This window comes from Gracilinanus agilis, chromosome 1, assembly GCF_016433145.1.
Source record: "Gracilinanus agilis isolate LMUSP501 chromosome 1, AgileGrace, whole genome shotgun sequence".
Lineage (NCBI taxonomy): Eukaryota > Metazoa > Chordata > Mammalia > Didelphimorphia > Didelphidae > Gracilinanus > Gracilinanus agilis.
In genome coordinates, this window is record NC_058130.1 from 95,080,547 (window position 1) to 95,105,101 (window position 24,555).

At 48.2% G+C, this 24,555-nt stretch overlaps 1 protein-coding gene across 2 annotated transcripts; it reads left to right on the top strand.

The window, feature by feature from the left end:
- C1H1orf35 (chromosome 1 C1orf35 homolog) lies at positions 1-22,703 on the top strand. Of its 2 annotated transcripts, none has more exons than XM_044681300.1 (9): positions 1-147; positions 5,851-5,983; positions 10,244-10,394; positions 13,618-13,663; positions 14,073-14,155; positions 14,390-14,462; positions 18,194-18,267; positions 19,246-19,380; positions 19,923-22,703. In XM_044681300.1, the coding sequence occupies exons 2-9, from the start codon at positions 5,890-5,892 to the stop codon at positions 20,071-20,073; spliced, it is 807 nt and encodes a 268-aa protein (XP_044537235.1). In that variant the 5' UTR covers positions 1-147; positions 5,851-5,889; the 3' UTR covers positions 20,074-22,703. The 2 variants fall into 2 exon arrangements, with proteins under 2 accessions (XP_044537235.1, XP_044537305.1); XM_044681370.1 differs by having other exon boundaries at positions 19,249-19,380.
- The last annotated feature ends 1,852 nt before the right edge of the window (positions 22,704-24,555 follow it).

Here is a 24,555-nt window from a genome sequence, read left to right on the forward strand (position 1 = left end):
ATGGTGGCCGCGTCCTACCTCGCTCCTCTCTGGCCCCAGCTCTCCCTCCACTGTGGTCTCCCCAGGGACTTGTTGCTGCCACAGCCAAAGAAGTTAGTCTGGTCCGGCGAGAGGCGCGTGAAGCTTCTGGGCAGGTTGCGGGACCTGGTGAGCCTAGCTGGGCCTGGACTGAGGAGCCTTTGGTTCAAGAGGGTCTAGAGCCGGGCGGGCCACGCGGGGAACCCCGGCTCTGAAAGAGGGACTTAGAGTGGCTAGGGCTGGGGTGGGGAGTGGTTCCCGCGTTCTGAGGGGGGCTGGGGCGGAGCTTGCGGGCGCGCTCCAGAGGGGGCCGAGTGGAGGTGGGCTGGGGATAGGGTGGGGCTTGCGGGAGCGCGCCTGGAACCTGATAGGAGAAGGGGGTTAGGGGCGGGGCTTTCGGGAGCGCGCCTGGGTCCGGAGAGCCTGGGGGGCGGTACTTGTAGGCGTGCATCTGGATCCTGATAGTACAGTGGGATGGGGGCGGGGTCTGGGTGAGCGTGCCTGGGCCCTGATAGGAGATGGGTGGGGCCTGAGGGAGCGTGCCTGGAACCTGATAGGAGAGGAGTCGAGGGGCGGAGCTTCAGGGAGCAAACCAGGAGCCTAATAGGAGCGTGGTGGGGCTTTTATGGAAGTGCTTCTCGGATCTGATTGGAGGGGAAGTTTAGGGCTTGGTCATGAGAGTAAGAGAAGGGATGAAGAGAGCAGTGGAAAAACTGGAGAGGGGAATGCCCCAGGTGTGGAGGGAGTGGGCATCCAGTGTGGGGCCAAAATTCAAGACTGGTTGGGTGGAGATAGAGAATAGAGAATAAATTAGAGAGTATTTCTTTTTTTTTTTTAATTTAATTTTTTTGGAGAATTTCTAATAATAGCTCTAATGCATTTACGTTACAGACCTTTTCACATGCATTGTTTCATTTGTTCCTCGGAACTTAATCCATAAGCAACTTCATGTTTTCTTCTGTTTTTTCATTCTTTTGAATTTGTTTTATTGTTTCTTGATTTCTCATAAAATCTTTGATTTCTAGCTGCTCAATTCTAATTTTTAAGATCTGATTTTCCTCTGTCAGCTTTTGGGACTCCTTTTTTTCATTGCTTCCATTTCTCTTCCCCACTTTTCCTCTGCCTCTCTTAATTGGTTTTTGAAGTCTTTTTTTTGAGCTCTTCCAGAATCTGTGTCCAATTCATATTTTTCTTTTGGACTTTGCATGTGTTTGCTTTGCTTTTATTGTCCCCTTCAGTGTCTGTACCTTGCTCTTTGTTTCCATAAAAATTCTTTAGTTAGGTGCTTTTTTGTTGTTTGCTCATTTTTCCTACCTTTTTGCCACAAGGCTCTGTTTTCTGGGAGGTTAAGGCACCCTCTTAAACTTCAGTCCTTCCTTGATGTACTCTTTTATTTTCTGAGTTTCTGCCGGTTTTAGTTCTTCAGGGATAGTATGATGGCCTGAGGTCTGGGGGCTCTGAGTGCTTCCTCCCACTGCTAATTCAATTAATCCCTAAGATGCCTGATACCTTAAAGACTTGCCTCAGGCTTGGGCATAAGCTTTTGACCTCACTCTGAACTTGATCAAGTCTTAGGCTACTCAAATTCTAGCCCCCAGGCTTAGACACAAATTTTTGGTCTCACTGTTTACTTGATCCCATGAGGCACACAGTTGATTGCCCTGTCCTAAAATTCTGCCCTGAACCCATAGCAAAAAGATCCAGATCTCTCTCTTGGGTCAATCAAATACCCCAAACTAGGATCTATGTCCTTACCACAGGCCCAGACTGAGATTCCTGGTTTCCTCTGGGCCCACAGAGATCAGCCCACTTCAGCACAGACTATTTTGGACTGGGATTCTGTACTAAATCACAGGTTTAAAACCTCAAGGGGTATGTGTAGACTTGGGCCTCTGTTTGCCCAGACAGGGTCTCAGGGTCTGAATGTTGGTTTGGGCTCAGGTTCAGAACTTCACACAACAGATGTGGGGTGGGGATGTGTGACTTCACTCCTTGTTATAGTCTTGTTGACTGTGTTCCTCTCACCTGAGTGCCCCAGATGTTTTTGCCTACCTTTTAAGTCTTTCTTTTCTTGAAAGTTGTTTTCTCTCTGTCTCCTTGTTGGTTCTTATCACTCCTGTATTTGTTTTGTAGCGTTATTTGAATACTGGTTGGAGGGGATCCTCATGGTGACCTTGAGCTTCTCTGCTCAACTCTGCCATCTTGAACCCACCCCTCACTGTAACTTAATTGAGGGTGCTTTTATTATCTCAGTTTTACAGATGAGGAAGATGAGACCTGGAAAGTTTATGTTACCCAAAATCACACAGCTGGTAAATGCTGAGGCAGGATTTGAACTCAGACCTTCCTGACACTCCGCACCCCCACAACCCCCCAAATCACTTTCTCCTCCATGACTGGCACCCTGCACTAACTATTCCACAGGGTAGTTGTGAATCTCAGATTACATAATGTATGTAAAGTGCTTTGAAAACTTTACAGGGTTGAATGGATGAGTTACTATTATTATTGACACTTACAAACTGTTTTCCTTAGTCACTTTTTGAAGTAGGTGGTAAAAGTATTATTGTTTCTGTTTTTTGTTTTGTTTTCTGGAATAAAACATATTGGGCGTCTTGAAAAGATTTGGCCAGAGTTACCTAGCTGAAAGGAGACAGAGCCTAAATTCAAACCAGTCCGCTTTACTCCAAGCCCATCCTTCCTTCAATGCATGCATTCTGTGTGGCCTTGGACAAGTCAGTGAGGCCATGCCGTACAGAAGAAAAAGCAACAGATTTTGATTCAGAGAATTTGGATTGCAATCCCAGCTCTTCTTCACCTTTGTGATCTGTGCAAATCATCTCCCTGGGTCTCAGTTTCCTCATTTGTAGTGATGAGGTGGACTGAACTTGAAGACCTAAGGACCTTTTCTGCTCTAAACCTATATTCCTTTAAGTCACTTTGCCCTCAGCCTTGGTTTCCTCTTTTGTAAAATGAGAGTGCTGGTCTAGGTAATCTCTTAGATTCCTTTTAGCTCTCATGTCACCTTTTCTAAAAGCCCTTTCTAGCAACAATGCTATCTATTCTTTAACTTAGTATTTCAGATCAGAAGAGGCCCTTGGAGAATTGGTCAGTTTGGGATAGTGTCTCAGGCTTCAGACAGAATGCTCTGTGTTAGCAAGGACTTTGTCTCCATTATTGGACAAGGAACTCTCTGAGGTAGAGGTCTAATGTCATAGGATGTTGGTCCTTGAAGAATGGATCTCAGAATATGGAATCTTTTTTTAAAACCTTTGCCTTCTGTCTTGGAATCAACACTGTGTATTGGTTCTAAGACAGAAGAGTGGTAAGGGCTTGGCAATGGGGGTTAAGTGGCTTGCCCTGGGTCACACAGCTAGGAAGTGTCTGAGGCTAGATTTGAACCCAGGACTTCCCATTTCTAGTACATTAGTACTTGGATGATGGATCTCAGAATGCAGAATTATAGAATAGTAGAGCTGGAGGGGATTTTTAATATCATCTTGCTCATCCCCCTCATTTTACAGGTGAGACTGGTCATGAGAGGACTAGAGAACTGGCCAAGGTGACACAATGAGTAAACTGAAGAGTCGAGACCAGAGACCAGATCTGCTGCTGCCCAGTTTCAGCCTCTTTTAGTCATATCAGACTGCTTTCTCAAGCCCTGGTTGTTTTTCCCCAACTTTAGCTTGGATAACTAAGTCTTTTAGGGCAGTGATGGGCAAACTACAGCCTAGGGGCCAGATGCAGCCCTCTGAAATGTTCTATCGGGCCTGTGCGGCATTATTTCTAATCTGACGAATACAGTGAGTAGGATACAATACAATGAAACTTTGAAAGAGTTGCCTTAGAAAGAGACTGACAGATGAGCATTTCCTTTCCTTTGGCCCCCTCTTTAAAAAGTTTGTGCATCACTGTTTAGAGGTTCAGAGCTCTTTACTTAAAGGAAGACCAAAAACAAATCCAGCAGTGCCCCTACTCATCTCTCCCTCCTCAGCCCTAAGAGGAGGGATGTGCTAGATCGAAGGAGCTGGCCCTCTGCAGACTAAATGATGCGTCTTGAACTTTGTTCACAGCATGTATCTGGGTCATTTGCCATGGAGAAAGAAAAGTTGATGTCAGGAGAAAGATATGGAAAACTGTCTTCTTGTTTTCTCTTTTCTTGTGAGGCAGAGTGAACTGAAAATAGTCTGTCCTAATGAGAACACCAGCTCAGAGATACTGGAACTGGGCTTGGATTTGAAATTTGACTGATAATTCCTAGGTACAGGGCCTAGGGCAATAGAATCAGCCAGAGCAATTAAGCACTTATTAGGTGCAATGCACTGGGGGGGGGGGGGGGATACAAGTACAAAGAACGAGACAATCCTTTATGGTAAAGAACTTGAATTCTAATGTCATCTAACCCCCTCTGAGTTCAGGTTCTTGTAAAATGAGGCTAATAATTTTCACAATACTTAATGAAATGTGAGATGATGATGATGATGATGATGATGATTCCTTGTTGATGAGCCTGTTACCAGGGAGAAAGGAGGTGATTATTTAGGATAAAAGTATAGATGGCATGCTTATTAAAGTTTGCAGATTACATTAAACTGGGAGCAATAGCTAGTATACTGCATGATGGTATCCAAAAATGTCTTGACTGCCTAGAACAGCATTGGTGAAGTATTGGCACATGTGCAGAGCTGGCACTGGGGGAGCTGCTCCATTCCCCAACTGGAGGACATTTTTTTTGCATGCCCCCAACCCTCTGTCCAACCTCCAAAAGCAAGCACTTCTTCCTTCCACTCTTTGGTAATGCAGGAGGGCTCACAGGCAGCTTGAAGTTGCAGTTTGGGCACTGGAACTTGAAAACTTTTGACAATGCTGGCCTAGAACATTGGGATAAACCTGATAAGATGAAATTTAATAAGGATAAGTGGTAGTGTCTCACACTCAAGTTCAGAAGTCACAAGTACAAGATGTGGGGCAGATGGCTAAATGGCAGTTTGTCTGAAAAAAAGATCCAGAGGTTTTGGTAGACTTAACGTTCACTGGGAGTCAACATTGTGAGAAGGTAGCCTCAAAAAGCTAAGATGTTGTTCAGTTGCATCAGGAGAGGTCTAGCTTCCATGAATAAGGAGGGGATTATCCTGGGACAGATCATACATGGACTGCTATGTTCCAAGTTGAGCACCACGTTAGGAACGTAGAGGAGGGCCCCCAGGAAAGTAACAGGCCTCAAAGCCATGGCATATGAGTGTCAGCTGAAGGACGTGGGGGAAATTGAGGTTGAAGAAAAGCAGACTTCAGAGACCTAATGGCTCTTTGAGAATTTGTAGGATGGCCCTGTAGAAGAGTACCTAGACTTGCTCTGAAGGGCCCAGAAGACAGAATCAGGAGCAATGGTTTCAGGCAAATTTAAGATTCCTTTAAGGAAAATTTAACAATCAGGACTGTCTAAAGGCAGAATGAGCTGCTTGGAGAGGTCTTTATGCAGAGAGAGGCAGGACAACCACTTGTTGAGTAATTTCATAGAAGGACTTTCTTTTTGGGGTTGGGTTAGACGAGATGACCTTTTGAAGTCCCTTCCAACTCTGAGATTCTGTGATTTCACACTGAGGAAACTTAGGTAAATAGAATGGAAATCACGGACCACAGTCCCTTGGCCAAGATTAAGCATCCCCTGTGTACAGAGTCTTCTTCTGGGCCTGAGAGGAGAAAACATAAAGAGTAGATTAATTCCTTCCCCTTAGGGATTTTCAATGAGAGAAAAGAGCCAGGTGGGCTTATACTACTGTGTATTAAAGGAATAGAATGGAGTCTGAGAATCTTCTGGTCCTCTCTCCCCAGGGGTACTAGGCTGACTGACTTTATAGAGTGTTCCTAGAGATGTTTGGCTCTTCACGTGGAGGTGTGCGAGGTGGACAAGACCAATTCAACTGGGAAGATGTGAAGACTGATAAACAGAGGGAGAACTATCTGGGTAAGTCAAGTAGACAAAAACTTTGGGCATTGTCAGTGGGCTGAATGTAGCAGGGGTTTCAGAGGAACCTGATCATGGCTCCTTGGGGAAAGTCCTGGCAAAGGGTGGATGGAGAAGATTGGCAGGGGAATGGAACATATACATAGTGATGTTATAAATGAAAAAGATGAATGAAGTGCTTCCTGCATGCAAAACATTGTGCTAAAAGCTGGAGATTCACATAGAAAATTGGAGACCGGTGCTTCTCCCAAAGAGCTCACATTATATAATAGGGAGAGACAGCATATATACATAGGAGGTTTCAGTGGCAAGACAGATTGGAAAGCCATCCTGTCCCTGAGGGCATAACAGCAAAAGAGATGGTAATGCATCTTCTTTTGGATCACTTCTAATACTGAAAACCTTATTGTATGGCATTGACAGTGCCAAAGAATTTTTCTGGATCTTCAGTAGTTAATGGCTACTGAACAGACAGGCTTGCAGAAGAGGGTGCCAGGTTGCATATCCACAAAGATTGCTTCCTTGAACTATGACTAGGGGCTGAAGTTGGATTGGTAGTTTGGGAAGGGCTATAGGAGCTCTTGGCTTTACCATGGTAGATAATTGGTGGTCGGTGTTGGGGATAATAAATACTTCCAAAAGGATGGCTATTTTTGATGGTAGTTGCAAGCAGAGTCAGTAGTCTGGAGGGCATTGTTATTCCTGGGTCATTGGAATGCAGGGTCCTCGGCCTGGTTCTGGCCATATGAGCCCAGAAAAGTAATTCTTTTATTATTTTGAATGAATAAAACATTTATTATTCTCTTACTATATGCAGGCCACGGTGCTAAAAACTGGAGCTACAGATAGAAAAGTAAGATGGTCCTGCTGTTGGGGAGCTGACATTCTAATGGGACAGATTTCAGTTGCAAGTAGGCCAAAAGGTCCCATGATCCTTAGGGTGCAGTGGCAAAGCTAACAGTAATGATCTTTAATGTCATTTCCATTGTTAAATGATTCCACTTTCTGACAGCACCAGAGACTTTTATGATAAGAACATTCTTTTCCTACATCTTCAGTAGATATGTCTGTACCCCTTGTAGGAACAAGTTCATCTCCCCAGGGCCTGCTTTCCCAGTGATGGCTGTGGACCCTTTTAGAGGCACTGCTTCTCCTAGGACTCCTGGGTTCAGGGTCTTACACTGCCTCAGATCAGGGACTGAGAGGAGATGGGGATTGAAGTGCTAGAGATCTGACTTGTTTGTCACGTGCATCCTCCCGTCTATCCCCCAGAGGCCTTTGCTACTTCTGTTGGGATGGCTTACCTGCTCTATATCACTGCAGTAGTTGGTTGATTATTCTCCCTACTCCAGTTCCCTTCTGACTGCAATCTGCCCTCCACTAAGCTGCCAACATTGCCCTTGCTGCTCAGAGCACTGCAATTGCTGTCTTATTCCAGGATCAAATAGAAAATCCTCTTTGGCATCTAAAGCTCCTTACAACCTGGCCTTTTTCTATTTAGAAAAGTCACTTTGTACCTCCTGTGCCTCAGTTTCTCTGTGTACCACAGTGATGAGAAAACTCATAGAACATTATCATCAAATGACATGAATTGGGGCAGTGTTCTGTAGGACATGTTCTCTTTTGGAAAAAAAATCTACATAGGCTTTTAAAAATCTTTTTATTATTATTTTTTAATTACACACAGAAATAATTTTTGACAATTGTTTTCTGACATTTTACAATTCAGATTCTCTCCCTCCCTTCCCTCTTTACCCCCAAGATGGTAAACAATCTGATATAGGTTATACCGTTGCATTCATGAAATGCACATTTCCATATTCCCCATGCTGTGACTGAAGACACATATCACACAAAGAGTAAAAAAAAACTCACAAAGGAAATAAAGTGGAAGATGACCTGTTTAATGCTTTGATCTGCAACCAGACTCTAAGAGTTCCTTCTTTGGCTGTGGATAGCATTTTTCATCATGGATCTCTTATGGACAGCTGGAAACTTGCTTTGCTGATAATGGTTTAGACGTCACAACCGATCATCAAACAATGTTTCTATTACTATATACAGTGTTGTCCTGGTTCTGCTCATTTCACTTTGCATCAATTCATATAAATTTTTCCAGCTTTTTCTGAACTTATCCTGTTCATCCTTTCTTATGGGGCAATAATATTCCATTACAACCATATACCACAACTTGTTCAGCCATTCCTCAACTGATGGACATCCCCTTCCATTTCCAGTTCTTTGCCACTACAGAAAGAACTGCCAAGAATCCTTTTGTTCAAATAGGTCTTTTTCTCAGAAGGTAGCAGAGGGGCATGCTTAGCTCTAGCTAACTATGTGGAGGTGTAGCCTCTGGCACAACTGGGCCTGGGCCAGGATTTTTGGAGTGTTGCAGCAGCAGAATCAGGAGAGGCGGCAGCTACTTTTAGATGCTACAAACTGGATGTCCCATTGGGCAGCTTGATTTCAACACATCCATGAACTTGTTGCTTCCCCCGTAAACCCTTTCCTTTCCCTGACTTTCTGTGTCATCCTTAACTTTTCCTTACCTCTATCTTTTACCCCAATCTAGTCACTAGTCTAATCCTGTCATTTTTGCCTTTATCACAACTCTCCAGTAGCCCCTTTTGTCCTGTGACGCTGCCCTCACTCTGGTGCAGGCCCTCACCACCTCTCCCCTGGACTATGGCAGTAGCTGCTGGTGAGTCAGCCTGACCTGAGATCCTCCACTTCATTCGGCCACCCATTTAGGAAACTCCAGGGGCTTCCTGCCACCCACAGGATCAGCTATGACCCTCTGGGGTTTGGAGCCTCCTTCCTGGCCTCTACCTACCTTTCCAGGCTTCCCACACTTTATTGTTCTCCAGTGGCAGTGGCCTCCCAGCTAGTCATCCACACTGTCCCCTGACCTCTCTCCTCTTCCCCCTCCTGGCTGGCTTTCGGTGAGAAGCAGTACTCGGCCCTCCTTGGAGCGGCTCTCTGAGACTCCCCCTGCTTTATCCCCTGAACGTCCCCAGCAGACTGTGAGTTCCTGGAGAGTTGGGGGCTGCTTTGTGACTTTCTACCTGAGTGCTTGACCAGCACCCATCATAGAGTTGAGATTTAGCAAATTCTTGAGAAACTGACTTTGTGACTGTGGGTAAGTCACCTCTCATGCTCCTGGGAACATTTTAAAACTCAGTTGTAGAGCCATGGAGGATCTTCATAGGTAGCTGATATTGACTCTCTAGGAGTTTCCCACACTGATGAAATCACACACATGGTCCAAAATTCAGAATGTGGCAGATTATCTGGTCAGGCTCCCCCATTTTACAGATGAAGAAACTGATCCTCAGTGAGAGGGAGACACTGGTCTTAAGTGCCTCCAAATAGATTCTTCTGGTTAATAAGAACTCACATTTCTGTGGTACTTTAATAAGGCATTTTTGTAATCCTGTAAAATAGGTAAAGTAGGCATTATTGTCCCCATTTTACAGATGAAGAAACTGAGGCTGAGAAAGATGAAATGATTTGTTTTAGTGACAGGACTCAGATCCAGATCTTTTGACTCCCAAACCAGAGATCTTTCTCAGATACTCTGTTGTCTCTGCTAAAGATGGGGGGGTCTCTACCAGCTGCTGTGACTGTGCTTCCTCCCTCGATCTTGTTTTCACTCTTCTAGGGAAGGGCATCAGACTGCCTCTGGGGAGGTGACCCAAGAGGGGGCCAAAAAGGGGACCACTTCAAAGCAAGAAACGCTGGTGGCCTCCTCCCCACTGAAGCTCAGCTCCCCTCCTCCCCACTGGGAGGGAAGACTTCTTGCGGGCACACACCCAGGAGTTTACCATTCCCGAGTCAGCTAATTGAGTGCAAAAGTCTTGGATTTAGTGCCCAATGAGGCCTCAGAAATCCAGCCTGGCTTTCTTTTGCAAAGTCAGAAATAGGTTAGAAGAGGGGACTGCCCAGTCTCAGCTTTTCCCTCCCGCATTCAAGACCCTTCCCTACACTGATTTCCATTCTCATTGTTTGTCATTGATCACAAGCCTTGGTTTTCCAGTGCATTTCCTCAGAGTGTGCTCTTTGTTCCCCCACTAGCCTGAGGTCTCCCAGGGCAAGGATTGTGAGTTGCGCATCTTTACATTGGTCCTCCTTCATATTGTTGCCTTTTAGTGGTGAAGGCATTGGGGGAGCAGGAGTTGGTGAGAGCATCCTGAGTTGGGGGGAGCCAGGAGGCCCGGGAGGTTTTCCCATGGATTCAGAATGGGGCTGCTCTCTTCACAGGGAACTCTCTGATGGCCCCTGTGGGCAGGTGGCAGAAGGGCCGGGACCTCACATGGTACGCCAAAGGCAAGAAAGGCAACGTGGCCCTGAGCCGAGAGGAGGAGCTGGCTGCCGTGCGCCAAGCTGAGCAAGAGGCCCTCCTGGCTGCTTTGTGAGTTCTGGGTCCCAGAGGTTGGTGGGCATCGTGCATGGGGGTACCTGCGTGTGTCTGTGTGAATCTCAGACTGGTCTGAAGAGTTTTCCCTACCTACTCCTAACCCAACCAGAGAGAGAGAGAGAAGAGAGAGCTCAATGTTACAATTAAATTTAGGTTTTGACTCAATCTGAAAGTTATAAAAGGAATCGCCATTTATAAAATATTAGCCCCTATGTCAAAATGACTGTTAGCTTTTATTTACAACAAGGAAGAAAAAGTGAAAGTGGGAAATGTAGTAAAGAGACAGACCTTAACAAGCCTACCAGTCCTAATTGCTTCTCCGGGGAAGTCTGGCTCAGCCCCCCCAGCAAGGGCTTCCTCAAGACCTGATCTCCAGGTGTAAGTCCGATAGTCTCCAGCAAGTCAATGCAGAATCCAAGGAAAGAGTCTCTCCACAAGCCGAGGAAGGAATCTCCCAAACCAGTCTTTGCACAAACCAAGGCAGCAAAGAGAGCCAAGGAACCAGAACCTCTAAAAACCAAGGAAGGGAATGGTGTCCCAGACCGTGTTGGTCTCTTTTTATGCCCCCTTTTCCATGTCATTTCCTGTCTCTTCCCCTCTTCACAGAAACCAATTGCAGTCTTTCAATTCACCTAGCACTGTCCAAGGGGGGGTGTAGTGCTTATGGCCTTTGTGGGTGTGAACTAGTAAGTGACTTATGAGCTCTCTTACCTAATAGTTAAGTGGGGTACTAAGTAGGAGTACTTTAAGTTCTTGATTTGATTAGCTAAAAATAGACGAGGGGAGAGTTAATTCTATCTTCACATCAGTATAGCAGAAGGAGCTTGTAAGAGGGAGATTTTAGATATTTTATAGATATATATTCAAACTGTGGCCGCCAGGAATCAACAATTCAGATTAATTCTGTAATTAAAATAGACCCAAGTCAGGATCAGATTTAAGGTAGTTTATTTACAATTAGGAAGGTAAAAGGTAGGGAAATAAAGAGAGGGAGAGGCTAGTCCAGGCCTGCAGAGGCCTGGACGGAGAGAGAAGGTTAAAAGGCTAAATAAATTAGACTACAAGCCACAAGGCCTAGCAATCAGATAGGCTAGAGCCTACTTAAGGTAGAGTCTTGGAAAAACACCAAGGTAGGCCAAGGAAGTCAGCCTAACTTACCCACGTGACCATTCAGAGTAGAAGCTGCCTGCAGACTCATCTGAGATCCTTCAGCACCAAGTTCAAAGCTGGAACTCCCTTAGCAGGAAGTAACCTACATACTTGAAGAGATAGTGTCTCTCATCACTTCCTGTGGGTCCACCTCTAATTCAAGTGGACAAATGGCAGCCTCTACACTGATTTGGACTGCCCAAAGGGCAATCTCTTGTTCTTGATTTGTTACTTACTGTCACATGTGGGTAACTCATCTCCCCTCCCACAAAGGGAGGTGGGGATGACATCATCTCGGGTAGGTAGAGTTTTGACTATGAATGGACTAGAGCTAATTCCATTAACACAAGCTTTGCCTCAGAAATTGGGAAACTTGAATTCTGGATTTGGAATTCCTTTCCAGCTGCTGTGTTCTCTACTCCAGTGATCCTTCAGCTTCTGACATTTCCATTCTCAGATCTCTTCCAGCTCCAACATGATGTGTGCACTGTTCCTTCTAGTTCTGTCACTCTATGGTTCTGTTAGCATTAGCACATGTGTTTAATCCACAGTTGGACTATTTTTGAGTTATGTTGGGGAAAAGAGGAGGATCCAAGAAAGAGTAGGCTCATTGCTGGAGGTGGATGGAGCAATGACAAAACCACACAAGGCAGATCTGCTTGGTTTTCATTTTACTTTTTTTCCTCCACCAAGGGACCTTCATAGCAGCTCTTGGGCTGGACAGGAAAAAACAGAAATAGTGGTCTCAATAAGCAGCCAGTAGGAAAGCTCTCCTAGGAAATTTATCTTTGATAAATTCAGGTTTCTTGGTCCATGTGAGCCATATCCTGAGGTACTGAAAGAATTGATAGATGGGGTTGCTAGGCCATTCCCAGGGATCTTTTGAGAGCCCACAGAGAGCAAAATTGGCCTCAGAGGATAGAGCAGGGCAGATGATAGTTTACAAAGTATAAGCCTGGGAGCTCACCTTCCAGACCTGGGCAGATTCTAGAACCTATCATGAAAGAGATGGTTTGTGAACATATAGAAATATAGAGCTTCATCTAATAGCCTATGCCAGGCTAACCATTTTTTCTTTTTTGACTGTAGCAAGTCACTTAGGTAGCATAAAGGATTTTATTATTGTCTAGCCCAATGGGGCTAATGGGGATCTGGGATAGACAGTAATAAAATTAAATGGATTCAGAATTGGTTGAATGATCAGAATCAGCCAGTAATGGCTTTCTGGGACTGGGGCAGCTGATCTGCAGGGGAGAGCTCTGGGATTTGTGTTGGGGCTTATTCTGATTAACATTTACATCTGTGACTCAGATAAAGATACAGATGGCATGCTTTTAAGATTTGCAGATGAGACAAAGCTGGGAGGGTTCACCTGTATGAATACCTGGGATCCAAAAAGATCTGGATAGGCTAACAAGCAGTGGATGGAATTAGATGAAATTTAATTAGAATAAATATAAAACCTTATACTTGCAAAGTCAGTTTTTTTTTTTTATTTGAAGTTTAGGATAGGGGGAGGCATGCTTAATGATTTATTTGAAAAAAATCTGAGAGTTCATTGGACTCCAAGTTTTATCCGTCTGAGACAGCAGTGTGGTGTGTCAGCCCAGAACACTAAGGTAGGATTCGGGACTCTATTAAGAGAGGCAGAGCCCCTTGCACTAAGATGATGGTCCCACTGGCCTCTCTCTGTCCTGGCCAGCCACTAGGTCTGGGCCAGCACAGCCTAGGAAGGACATGTTGGCTGTCTTCAAGTCTTTGAGGGCTGCCACCTGGAAGAGAGATTCCACTTGTTTTGGGGGTCTCCTAGTTCTGCCTTCTTTGGCAACAGCTGATAAAGAGGCAGATTTAGGCTTGATATCAGGAAAGACTTGTTAAGAATTAGAGCTCTCCAAAAGGGGAATGAGCTGCCTGGGGAGCTGATGGGGTCACCTTCATGGGAGGTCTTCAAAGAGTCTCTGAATGACCACTGATCCATTGTGGAGGGATTAGATGGCTGCTAAGGTCCCATGGACTACTCAAATTCTGTGATTCCTTTTCTTGATTTTCTTGCCCTGATTCTTTCCAGAGGCTACAAGAACGTGAGAAAGCAGCCCACAGGACTGAGCAAAGAGGTAACCTGGGAAGAGGAGAGGGTGAGAGGGGTGTTCTCTCAGGGCAGAGCCCTTCCTCTTAGCTCTGGCAGGGGGACAGGGCTTTTGCTCATCAGTTATCTCCCAGGTTTGGAGAAAGGATTTATAACAGTGAGTCCTCACAGTAGCCATCATCGCTAGGCTCTTCCCCGAGCCCGGGGAGCCTCTGGCCTGTCTGAACATGGTGGACTCCTCAAACAAGGGCACCTCTGGCCGGGGCTTTGTGCTCCAGAGCCAGGCTCACCCCAGCCGCTTGTGGGCAGAGTCAATCCTATCCGGTTGCAGCTGAGACCCGGCCTGCTTGGGCCTCACAGTGGTGAAGGGGCTGAGCTGACATCTGCTCTGCCTCCCCATTGCTCAGACCAAGGCTGCTGCTCTGCTTCCCTTCTAGGACTTTGTGGAGATCTGCAAGCGGGAAGGGGCCGATCGTGAGGAGAAGGATGTGGACCAGCTGTCGGGCCTGGGCAGCTCCAGGTACAGGGGATGGGGGAGGGCATGGAATTATTGCTTGGCAGGGATGTGGGGGTGGGATGCCTAGCTGTGCATGACAGGTGCTGCTGCAGTGTCAGGGAGATGGCCCCCAGCCGGGGAGGCTCTGCATAGCAATGTTGTGGGAGGCCCGAGGGGCTGGCCACGAGGTGGGGGGAGACCCTTCTCTCTAGACCTCTGTGTTCTCATCTGTAAAATGGGTGTGTTTGTATTCTTCAGTGGCTCGGCTGGCCGGGTGATGCTCTCCAAAGAAGACAAAGAAGCTGCCAAGCTGGGGCTGTCTGTGTTCACGGTAAAGCTTCCCTCCCTTCCTCTGTGCCCTCTCCCTGTCCTTGTTGACCCACTCCAGAGCAGAGATGGAGGGAGTCAGAGCTGACTAGTCCAGTCCATCCCCTCCCAAAAGAATTCTAGAGAATTTCAATGAGGCACAGAGACTTGCCTCATCCAGGACCCACATCCTTTGCCATTGTAGGAACGAGAGCTTGGTGTGGGGTGGAGGCAGCGCTGCTTGAACCCCAGCTCTGCTACCTAGTGTTTGGGTGACTTGGTTAATGTCCCTCACTGCCCCTTGGCCTTAGTTTCTTCTATGAAATGGAGGTTTGGGACTCTTCTTTCCCGAGGGCCTTCCTAGCTTGCAGGGTTCCTTCCCTTAGGCGTGTTGGCATGAGGTTTGTGCCCCTTTACACACCTGCTTGTGTGGGATAATGCCTCTTCCCCAGGGTTCTTGGGGCCTCTCAGGAGAAATGTATTAAATCTCTTTAAGCCTTTCAAAGTGGGGATGGTCAGCTATTAGTCCTAGCAGTAACCTGGAGCAGCGTGCTAGTGTGGTAGTAGGGTCAGGGGCGGTGGGATGACAGGCGGGCCTAGTTGGCGGTGTGGCAAAAAACAAATCTGGAGTCAGAAGACCCAAGTGTTGGAGTCCCTGGTTCATCTCTTGATACCTTTGTGACTTCTGTCTGGGCCTCCCTTTTCTCATCTGTAAAAGGAGGGTGTTGGACCAGCAGATCTCTAAGCTCTCCTTCAGCTGTGTGGGCCTTGACTCAGAGCTGCTGCTAGGCTATTGCTAGTATTCTTGTAGGAGTTTCAGGTTTTCAAAGCTTTCCACAGAACTCTGTGAGGGAGGCACAGGCAGCGTATTCTCTCTTCCCTCTCCTATTTTTAAAATTCTTACTTTCTGTCTTAGAATTGATATAAGTATCAGTTCCCAGGCAGAGGAGTGGTAATAGCTAGGCAATGGGGGTTAAGTGACTTGTCCAGGGTCTTACAGCTAAGAAATGTGATGCCAAATTTGAACCCTGGATCTCCTGCCTGCAGGCTGGCTCTCTAATGTGCCACCTAGTTGCTCCATTCCCTTCCTCTCTTTAAAAAAAGAAAAGAAAAGTATTTATTATTTAATTTAATTTTTGTTGTCTTGCAAAACACACTTCCATATTGGTCACTGTTAAGAATAAAGTCATACATAACCAAAACCCTAAAGTAAAACTGTAAATACACTGATGTGAAAGACAACTCCAACAGTTCTTTCTCTGGAGGTGGACAGCATTCCCTATCATGTCTTTCAGGATTATCTCAGATCATTGCATTGCTGAGAGTAGCCAAGTTTTCATAGATAATCAATGTCCAATATTGCTGTTACTGTACAATGTTCTCCCAGTTCAGTTTCATTCTGCATCAGATCATCCTGCTTATCATTTCTTATAGCACAATACTATGCCATCACCAACATGTACCACAATTTGTTCAGCCATTCCCCAATTGATGGACATTCCCTTCATTTTCCATTCTTTGCTATCAAAAAGAGCTGCTATGATGCTTTGCATGACTATACAAATATAATCTATATCAAATTGCTTGCCTTCTCAAGGAGGAAGAAAATTTGGAATTCAAAAATTTTTAAAGGACTGTTTTTACATTAATTCAGGAATTTTTTTAAAGAATAAAAAAGATGAAAAGAATGTATGCACACCAGTTTTATAACTTCCATGATAAATAGGCAGAAGTTGGCAGTTTCACATACAATCCCATTTTCTGGTTGTTTTTTTTTGGCATAATGAACTATCCATATTTGTTCATAATTGTTAAATTCACAATAAAAGTGAAATGTAAATGAAAGGGAAAAAAAATCTTACCAGAATGAATTGGAACCTATTCAATAAATCTATTCAAAGAAAAAAAAAAGAACTATATTTTTCTATAAGTAGATCCTTTCCCCTGTTTTATCTCTTTGGGATACAGACCTAGTAGTGGCATTACTAGATCAAAAGGAATGCACAGTTTTATAGCCCTTTTAGGCACAATTCCAAATTGCCCTCCTCATTTCACAACTCCACCAACAATGCATTAGTGTCCCAATTTTGCCACATTCCCTCCAAATTTACCACTTTGCTTTACTGCCATATGGGCCAATCTGATAGATGTGAGGTGGTACCTCAGTGTTTTAATTTGCATTTCTCTAATAAAGAGGCATTTAAAACATTTTTTCATATGATTGATGGCTTTAATTTCTTTAAATGAAAATTGCTTGTTCATATCCTTTGACCATTTGTCAGTTGGGGAATAGCTTGTATTCTTATAAATTTGACTTAGTTCTCTATAAATTTGAGAAATTAGATCTTTATTAGAGAACTTTGTTATAAAAAATTTTCCCCCAGTTTGTTGTTTCCCTTTTAATCGTGGCTATATTAATTGTACAAAAGCTTTTAATTTAATAAAATCAAAATTATTTGTTTTACATCTTCCCTTCTCCAAAGATCTTCTGGGCAAATTCCAGGCATATTATTCTTTATATCTAAATCATCTATACATTTTGACCTTACCTTGGTATGGTATGAGATGTGAAATATTGGTCTATACCCAGCTGCTGCCAAACTTTTCCAGTTTTTCCAACAGTTTTTGTCAAATTATGAGTTCTTATTCAAAAGCTAGAGTCTTTGGGTTTATCAAACACTTGATTGCTACAGTCATTTACCTCTGTATATTGTGTATCTAATCTACTCCTTTGATCTACCATTGTATTCTTTAGCCAGTACCAGACTGTTTTGATGATTGCTGCTTGATAGTACAGTTTGAGATCTGGCTTCCTCCCTTTTTTTCATTAGTTCCCTTGATATTCTTGACCTTTTGTTCTTCCAGATGAATTTTATTTTTTCTAGTTCTATAAAATAATTATTTGTTTGATTGGTGTGGCACTAAACAAATTAATTTAGGTAGGATTGTCATTTTTATTATATTATCTCAGCCTACCCATTTGTAATTAATATTTTTCCAATTGTCATGACTTTATTTGTGTAAAAAGGGTTTTATAATTGTTTTATGTAATTCCTGGGTTTGCCTTGGCAAGTAGATTCCCAGGTATTTTATATTGTTTAGAGTGATTTTAAATGTAATTTCTCTATTTCTTGCTGCTGGATTTTGGTGATATATAGAATTGTTGATGATTTATGTAGGGTTGTGTCTTGCAACTTTACTAAAGTTATTAATTTTTCAACTAGTTTTTCAGTTGATTCTCTTAAGATTTTTTAACTGTGCCATCATATCATCTGCCCCTCCCATCTCCCCTCTTTTGACTCTTAAGATCCCAGTTCTTTCTACTACCCCATGTTTTAAAAATTAAGTGTGCCTGAGAAGTGTCTTCAGGGAGCCTCTGAGGGTCCTCTTGAGCTGGGTTTGCTGGCTAGCTAGCCTCCATCCTAGGAGGTCACCTGTCAGTCTTGGCCTATTCGTCTTGCTCTTTTCTGTTTCTTCTTTCAGTCAGCAGCCTCATATCACCACCTGATTTCAGATTGAATTTAGTCACCTTTGAACCAACACAGTATTTTGGCCCAAGTGGTGCCTTGTGGTGCTTATTGTTGGAGTCAGGATCTGGGTTTAAATTCTGCCTCTGCCTCTTAGGGCCTGTTTAACTGTGGATAAGTCTCTAAATTGCCCCAGGCTTCAGATTCCTCACCTTTAAAATGAGGGTTTAAACTAGATGGCCTCTAAAAATCCCTTTCTGCTCTAAATCTGTGCCCCTCTGGTCCTTAGCATCACAAGGTGGAGAGCAGTTCAGCAGTGATACCATCAGCCCCTCCAGTGGCCAAGAGGAAAGCAGACACAAGGTAAGGAAGGATTGTGGAAGCCAGGTATGGGGAACGGGGTGACACCAGGCCAGGCAGGGGGTGACACCAGGCCAAGCAGAGGGTGGCAGTGTCTGGCGGGACCAGGTGGGCTTGGCTTTGTGTGAGAGGAGGAAGCAGTCAGGGAGGCTAAGGTTTTAGATTTTGGGTGCTTGGCAAGTCTCCTTCTCTGACCTGAATTTCCTCATCTGTAAAAGAGGGTTAGTAATCCTGGACCTGCCTTCCAGTTTAATATCCCTCAGTGTGTTAGAGAAATGGGAAGAATTTAATCCATTGCACTCTTCCCAGGGTTGTGAAAGCAGCTGACTTTTAACTGTTTCCACTTTGGTCTGGGGTGGATGGATGGGAGAAGGTGACATGGTTCCTTCAGCCATGTTCTGACGGTCTGGCAAGAGTTTCCATTCCATTTACATCAATAAGCAGGCTTGTTACAGCAACAGCTCTCCTACAGCTCTGCCACTCACACAAAATGAGCCACAAGGGGCCGGCAGAGGTCCTCGGCCCAGCCTTGTGTTCCATCTGAGAAAGCTCAGGGCCGGAGAGGATGGGGCCACGTGTGGTCAGAGAGGCAGCGAGTGGCAAAGGAGGGAGCAGCATAGGCCGGTGCCCGGTCTGGGCCTCCTCTCCCCCACACAGTTTCCCTTATCACATCCTGGTTCTCCACTACATTGTGGGCCAGACCCAGGTGCAGTGGCCGGCTCTCCACATCCAAGGGGCACTGAGGAAGGGCTGGAATCCCACGCACAGTGTCATTCCTCCTGTGACTCTGCGTGGCTTGTGGGCCCCTGACCTGAGCCAACTTCACTTCCAGCTTTGGCAGCAGCCAAGTGTGATCTGCTGGGGCACTGGGTAGAACCGGGCCCAGGACCAGAGTAGGAAAGACTCCTTGGCAAGGAGGGTCCCTGCATCCCAAAGAAAACCCTCAGTCACAGTGAATTCGTGCCCTTCCCCTCTCCCCAGCAGGCCTGAGAGCCACAAAAAAGGCAAGAAAGAGAAGAAAAAGAAGAAGAAAAAGAAACACAAGAAAGAGAAGAAGAAAGAGAAGCATTCTAAGAGGGATTCCTCATCATCCTCGCCTTCCCCCTCCCCGGACAGGTAGAGTCTGTCCAGCATTCTGAGGGCTGTTGGGGAAGAGCTGGCCCACACTGGCCTTCTGGGAGCTCCCCCGGTAGAGGGGCAGGAGCAGGGCCCTGGCAGTCATTGGTCAGAGGCTTCCTCCGGGCTTTACCCTGGCCCAAGCACTGGCCGCTTAGAGCCCACTTCCTAATAGGAAAGCCTTGGGCCAATGACTAGAAAGGAGAGGCAGACAGGCTGCCCCGGGGGCCCAGGATCTCAGCTCAGAGCTGCAGGAGAGTAGCTACCGGAGTCCAGAGAGGCACAAAGTACAAGGAAAGGCGAGACAGGAGGAGCGGGTGGGAGAGGCAGAGGCTGCAGCCCCACAGCTGTTTGAGTGGCAGGGCAGGAGGCATCAGGAGGCCCAGGGCAGAAGGGATGCTCTGTGCCTCAGCTCAGATCTAATGTTTAGAAGTTGATGGACGAAGGGAGGGCCAGACGGGGAAGTGATTTGGCCAGTCACCCAGGGAGGCCCGTGGGGTGCAGCGAAGCCTGGGCCCCATCCTCATGGCCGTCTCCCACAGGCGCCGGGCCTCCTCGCCCTCTACTTCCTCTCGGGCACAGGCACCCAGGAGCAGACACACCGCCGACTCCTCTCCCGGGCCCAGGAGGAAGGACCACAGCCCCGAGCCTCAGCCCCGATCCAAGAGGCGGCGGCACGATTCCGATGACTGACCCTGAGCCCTGGGAGGCAGATGGTACAGTCAGGGAGCCTCCCCTGCCCCTCCCAGGGCCGGAGCCCTCTGCAGTGACCAGAGCAGGGATGTGGGGGCCTCCCTGGGGGCCGCCTTGTCTCTGCCTGCCTCTCCCCCTCCCCACTTCCCAGGCCAGTCCTCCCAATAAAGCTGCTGCCTCCGTCCCTGCTTCTCAGGGAGTTTTGGGGCCCCGGCTCCTGCGTGTCAGACCCACCTCCAGAGACACGGGCCCGCTCCGAGTTCCCAGGAGGAGAGCCTGGCTCCTTTTCCTAGCAACAACTGCCTAGACTGGAGGCAGGAAACCTGGGCACGCCATCCACATCCCTCAGATTCAGGTTCTCTGGCCATAATCATGCTTCTTCCTGCCTGCCTCAGAGGCTGTGCCAGTGAAGAGAGTGCCTTGGCGGGCCTCAGGGCTCCCCACCCACGTGGGATTCCTGACTTCCCCCAGATCCTGCTGAAGGGCGGCTGAACCACCACAGGCCTTATAAACCCAGGGAAGAGCCTTCGCCCAGCCACTGCTGCTCTCATGCCGGCCACTGCTTAGGCCCCGCTCCCTCTCTCCCGCCAGGGGTCTCAGCTGGATGCTAATGGCTTCCCCGGCCAGGAGCTTCCCCAGCTGGGCTCTATGGGGATTAGCCCCCTTTTATCATCCCCATTTTGCAAGTGAGGAAATGTTGGGAGGGGGAATGCCCTGAGAGGGGCCAGGAGCAGCCTGCCTCGCCCAGGACTCTGGTCGGCCCCAGCCGAGTGGGAGGGAAGGAGGCTCAAGAAGGCCCTTAAAGGAGGCCAAATTGTGAGCAGGAGAGGCCTGGGAGAGCCTCAAGTCCAGGCTTTTTGACCATTTCTGTGTGGGCCTTCCTTTTGGCAGTCTGCTAAAGAATGAGGTTTACTTTGATTTGTTAACTCTCCCCTTGTGGCTTAGAATCAACACTATGCCCTGGCTCCCGGGCAGAAGAGTGGGGAGGGCTAGGCCTTGGGGGTGAAGTGACTTGCTCAGGGTCACACAGCTAAGAAGGGTCTGAGGCCACATTGGAACCCAGGACCTCCATCCCTAGGCCTGGCTCCCAGTCCACTGAGCTGTCCCCCTTTTAACTTCTCATAATCATGAATAACTCCTCAGAGTGACTTTTTAAATTCATCAGTGAAGAAAATACTAACTCGGACGTTAGTGAAAATAAAGATGTCCTGCCTTTTCCTCGTCCAAGCTCACGAGCCCCGCCCCCAGTCAGTGTGGGGATGCCAGTTAAGGACTCGGAGCGGGGGAAGGGCAGGAGGAAAGGAGTCCCTCCGACGGCTTCCCGAGGGCTGCCAGAGGCCTGGGGGAGCTCTTCTCGCCATTAGGCTTTCCTAGTTCCAGGTTCCAGCCCCGTGCTTCCTCCCGCAGTCCCTGCTCCGGAGGTTTCCTGACCCCGAGCTTCACTCTGCAGAGGGGGAGGGGAGGGGACGTGCTGTGCCAGCGTCACAGCAAGCAGCCGATCTGGGGGTTTGGATCAGAACCCAAACCTTCTGCATGGCTTTACAGTGAGGAAGCTCCAGGAAGCCTTCCCTGATTTCTCCCTGCCAGAAATGGTGGTTTCCTGCTCGGAATCACAAGAGCAGCAGGCAGGCTGTTTAATAGGAAAGATCACCGCTCCCCTAGATCGCTGCAGCGCCCACCAGGGGGCGGTAGCGCCCACTTTGGGAATCACCGATCTAAAGCAAGAATCCCAGACCCAGGGCCCCCGCGTCCCTTCCAGCGCTAGAAGCCGTCGGGATGCTCTGCCGGCCCCCACACATTCCCCTCCCCCGGGCTCTGGCTCCACATGGTCCCTCCCAGCCACCCTCGCGGGCCCTAGAAGGACCTAGCCTCCGGCTAGCCCGGGCTCCTTCCCCCAGCCTGGATGACGGGACTAGGTTCCTGAGGCCTCCACGCCCTGCCCCTTCCCTCTCGAGACCTCTGGAGTACAGACCTGCCTACACGATTCCCGCCTCCAAAACCTTCCGTGGCTCCCTGTGACCCACCCTAACCAACAGGAATCTCGAGCTGTGGCCTCGAAGGTCCTTCGCAACGTGCCTCCAACCTTGTCAGGCGTCTCCTCATGCTACTGGCGGCTATGTGCTAGCCGCTTGGCTGGGCTTCTTCCTGCCGGCGTCGTGACACCCTCCCTGTCCTCCCGCGGCTTCAGTGACTACCTCTGCGCAGATGACTCGCAGATCTCTGCAGGAGCCTCCTGCTTCCGGCTCGTCTCCCAGCCGCCTTTCGACAGCTTCTCTTCTCCCCAAGCCCACTTTCCTGTGGGAGACGGGACCCTCTAGGGAGCCCTTCCTCTCCCGGGTTATTGGCTCCCTCCGCCTCCATTAAGTCCAGGTGGGGGCTTGCCTCCATTAAGTCCAGGTGGGGGCTTCTCCCCATTCCCCAGGAAGCCGCAGCGGCTCCCTGTCACCTCCGAGGGGAAAAGATCCTCGGGCTCCCAAGGCCTTCCCAGCCCTGGCCGCGCCTCTCTCCGGTCTTCCTGCCCTCTCCTCTTTCCCAGGCTCCCCACTGGTCGCGCCTTCTGCCAGGGAACCCTTCTGCTTAGCACACGTCTAGTCCCAGGGCCGTGCCTAATAAAATGTTTGTAGATTGACTAACATGGTTCTCGTTACACTTTCTAGAGCCCCCGGGGTCTCCCCTGGCCTCAGTCGCTCTCCACTCTGGATGCGGTTATTCCTCTCCTGCGGCCGGTGCAGGAACTGACTGTCTAGCACCGTTCGCTAGTGATCGTGGGCGTGCGCTTCCCTTCCTCCCCAGCGGAGGGCGCGGGGCACCCGGCCGCGTTGAGCCGGAGGCTGCCTCCGGTATTAGGTGCCGGAGCCTGGCCCAGGGGCAGGAGAATGGGGAAGGGAGAAGGGAACGCCGACCAAGGCCCGCGTCTCCTGTCCACTCTGCGCCCTTCGCGAGCAGGTGCCTTCTGGGAGCCGAGGACTTGAGGGAAGACCCTCGATGTCTAAGGGACTGGGGCTCAGGGGGTCTGTCGTGGAAACTAAGGTTTGGGTGTTCGTTCTGGCTCTCCAGTGACTTCCTGTGTCGTGGGCGTGAGCCAGCCCCTCCCCACCCCCCCACCCCCCGGGACGGATTATGGGCAGCGTCTGAGAGCCGGATTCCCGCCCTGTTTGTGGCCCCATCCATCACCCTAACGGGTTGCTCCTGGATCAGTTTCGGGGCACTAAGGGCCGGCCGGCGGGCTTTCACTCCAGTACGTGCCCACGGGGTGCCGAGCATTCTGCTTTCACGATACCTGCGGCCACGAAAGCGAGGCCATCTTGGTCCTCGAAGAGCTCCCACTACATACAAGACTATCCACCATGGCCACAAAGCGATGGGGGCGGACAACAGCCGCGTCGGAGGGGCACCCGGGTTCTAAGCAGCTTTCGCAGAGACAGGCGAAATAGGGGGATGGCGGAGGCGGGAGAGGAGAGCAGAAACCAGGAGACGCGAGCACGGTCAGGCCGGACCACACACCGTGTGTCCGGATGAGGAGCCTCTAAAGCTTCTTCCCCAAGGAGCGGCAGGGGCAGCCCGTGTTTTCGGACTACCAGGCTCGAAGCCGTGCGGAAGGCAGGGCCCGAAACGAGACCTTATGCCTAGGAGAGTAGCGGGGAAGGGAAACGCGAAAGAGTGAGGCAGTCAACTAGAGAGGGCGGCTCCGGAGACTTGCGGAGGGGAAAGCAGAACGAAAGGAGGGGGCAAACAGTCTGGAAGTGGGAAGTTAGGCGCTTCCTTTGCTAGGAGAGATGGTTGGCGAGTTGATGGATGGGCTCCACGGAAGGGTGGCTCAGCGACCCTGGGCAAGTCACTTAACCTTCAATGCTTAGCCCTTCCAGCTCTTCTGCCTTAGGACCAATAGAATATTGATTCTAAGATGGAAGGTGAGTTTTTGTTTTTTGTTTTTTAAGTAAGGTTTCCCAAGGCTAGGATCAGGGCGAGCCATAAGCAGCAGTGAAGGCTTGAGAGGAGCCAACCCTGGCAGGAGATGCTGCTTCATCATGAAGCTGGAGCAAAGGATGGAAGAATGGAGGATGTGCTCCGGCAAGTGGAAGGAAGAGAAAGGCTGGGCAGGCAGCTGCGCAGAGCGGGGACCTCCTCGAGGGAGGTTCTGTGGTACTAGGGCAGGGATGGAGAAGGTAGGTTGGGATTTGGAAAGGAATGAAGTCTGACTGGACGGGGGTGGGGGGGTGGGGGGACAAGGCACTTAAGAGTAGAGGCTTGTAAAGTTGAACTCGAAGGTCAAGACTTTGAAGGGGAAAGGTACAGAGGGGACAGCTTAGCTGGCTAGAGCTGGGCCCAGAGACAGGAAGGGCTGGGTTCAAATTTGACTTCACACTTCCTAGTGGTGTGACTGGGTAAATCACTTGATTTCCACTGCCTAGCTCGTCTGTCTTGGAACCAATGTACCATACTGATTCTCCGAAGAGCGAAGAGCGTGAGTTTTTTAAAATA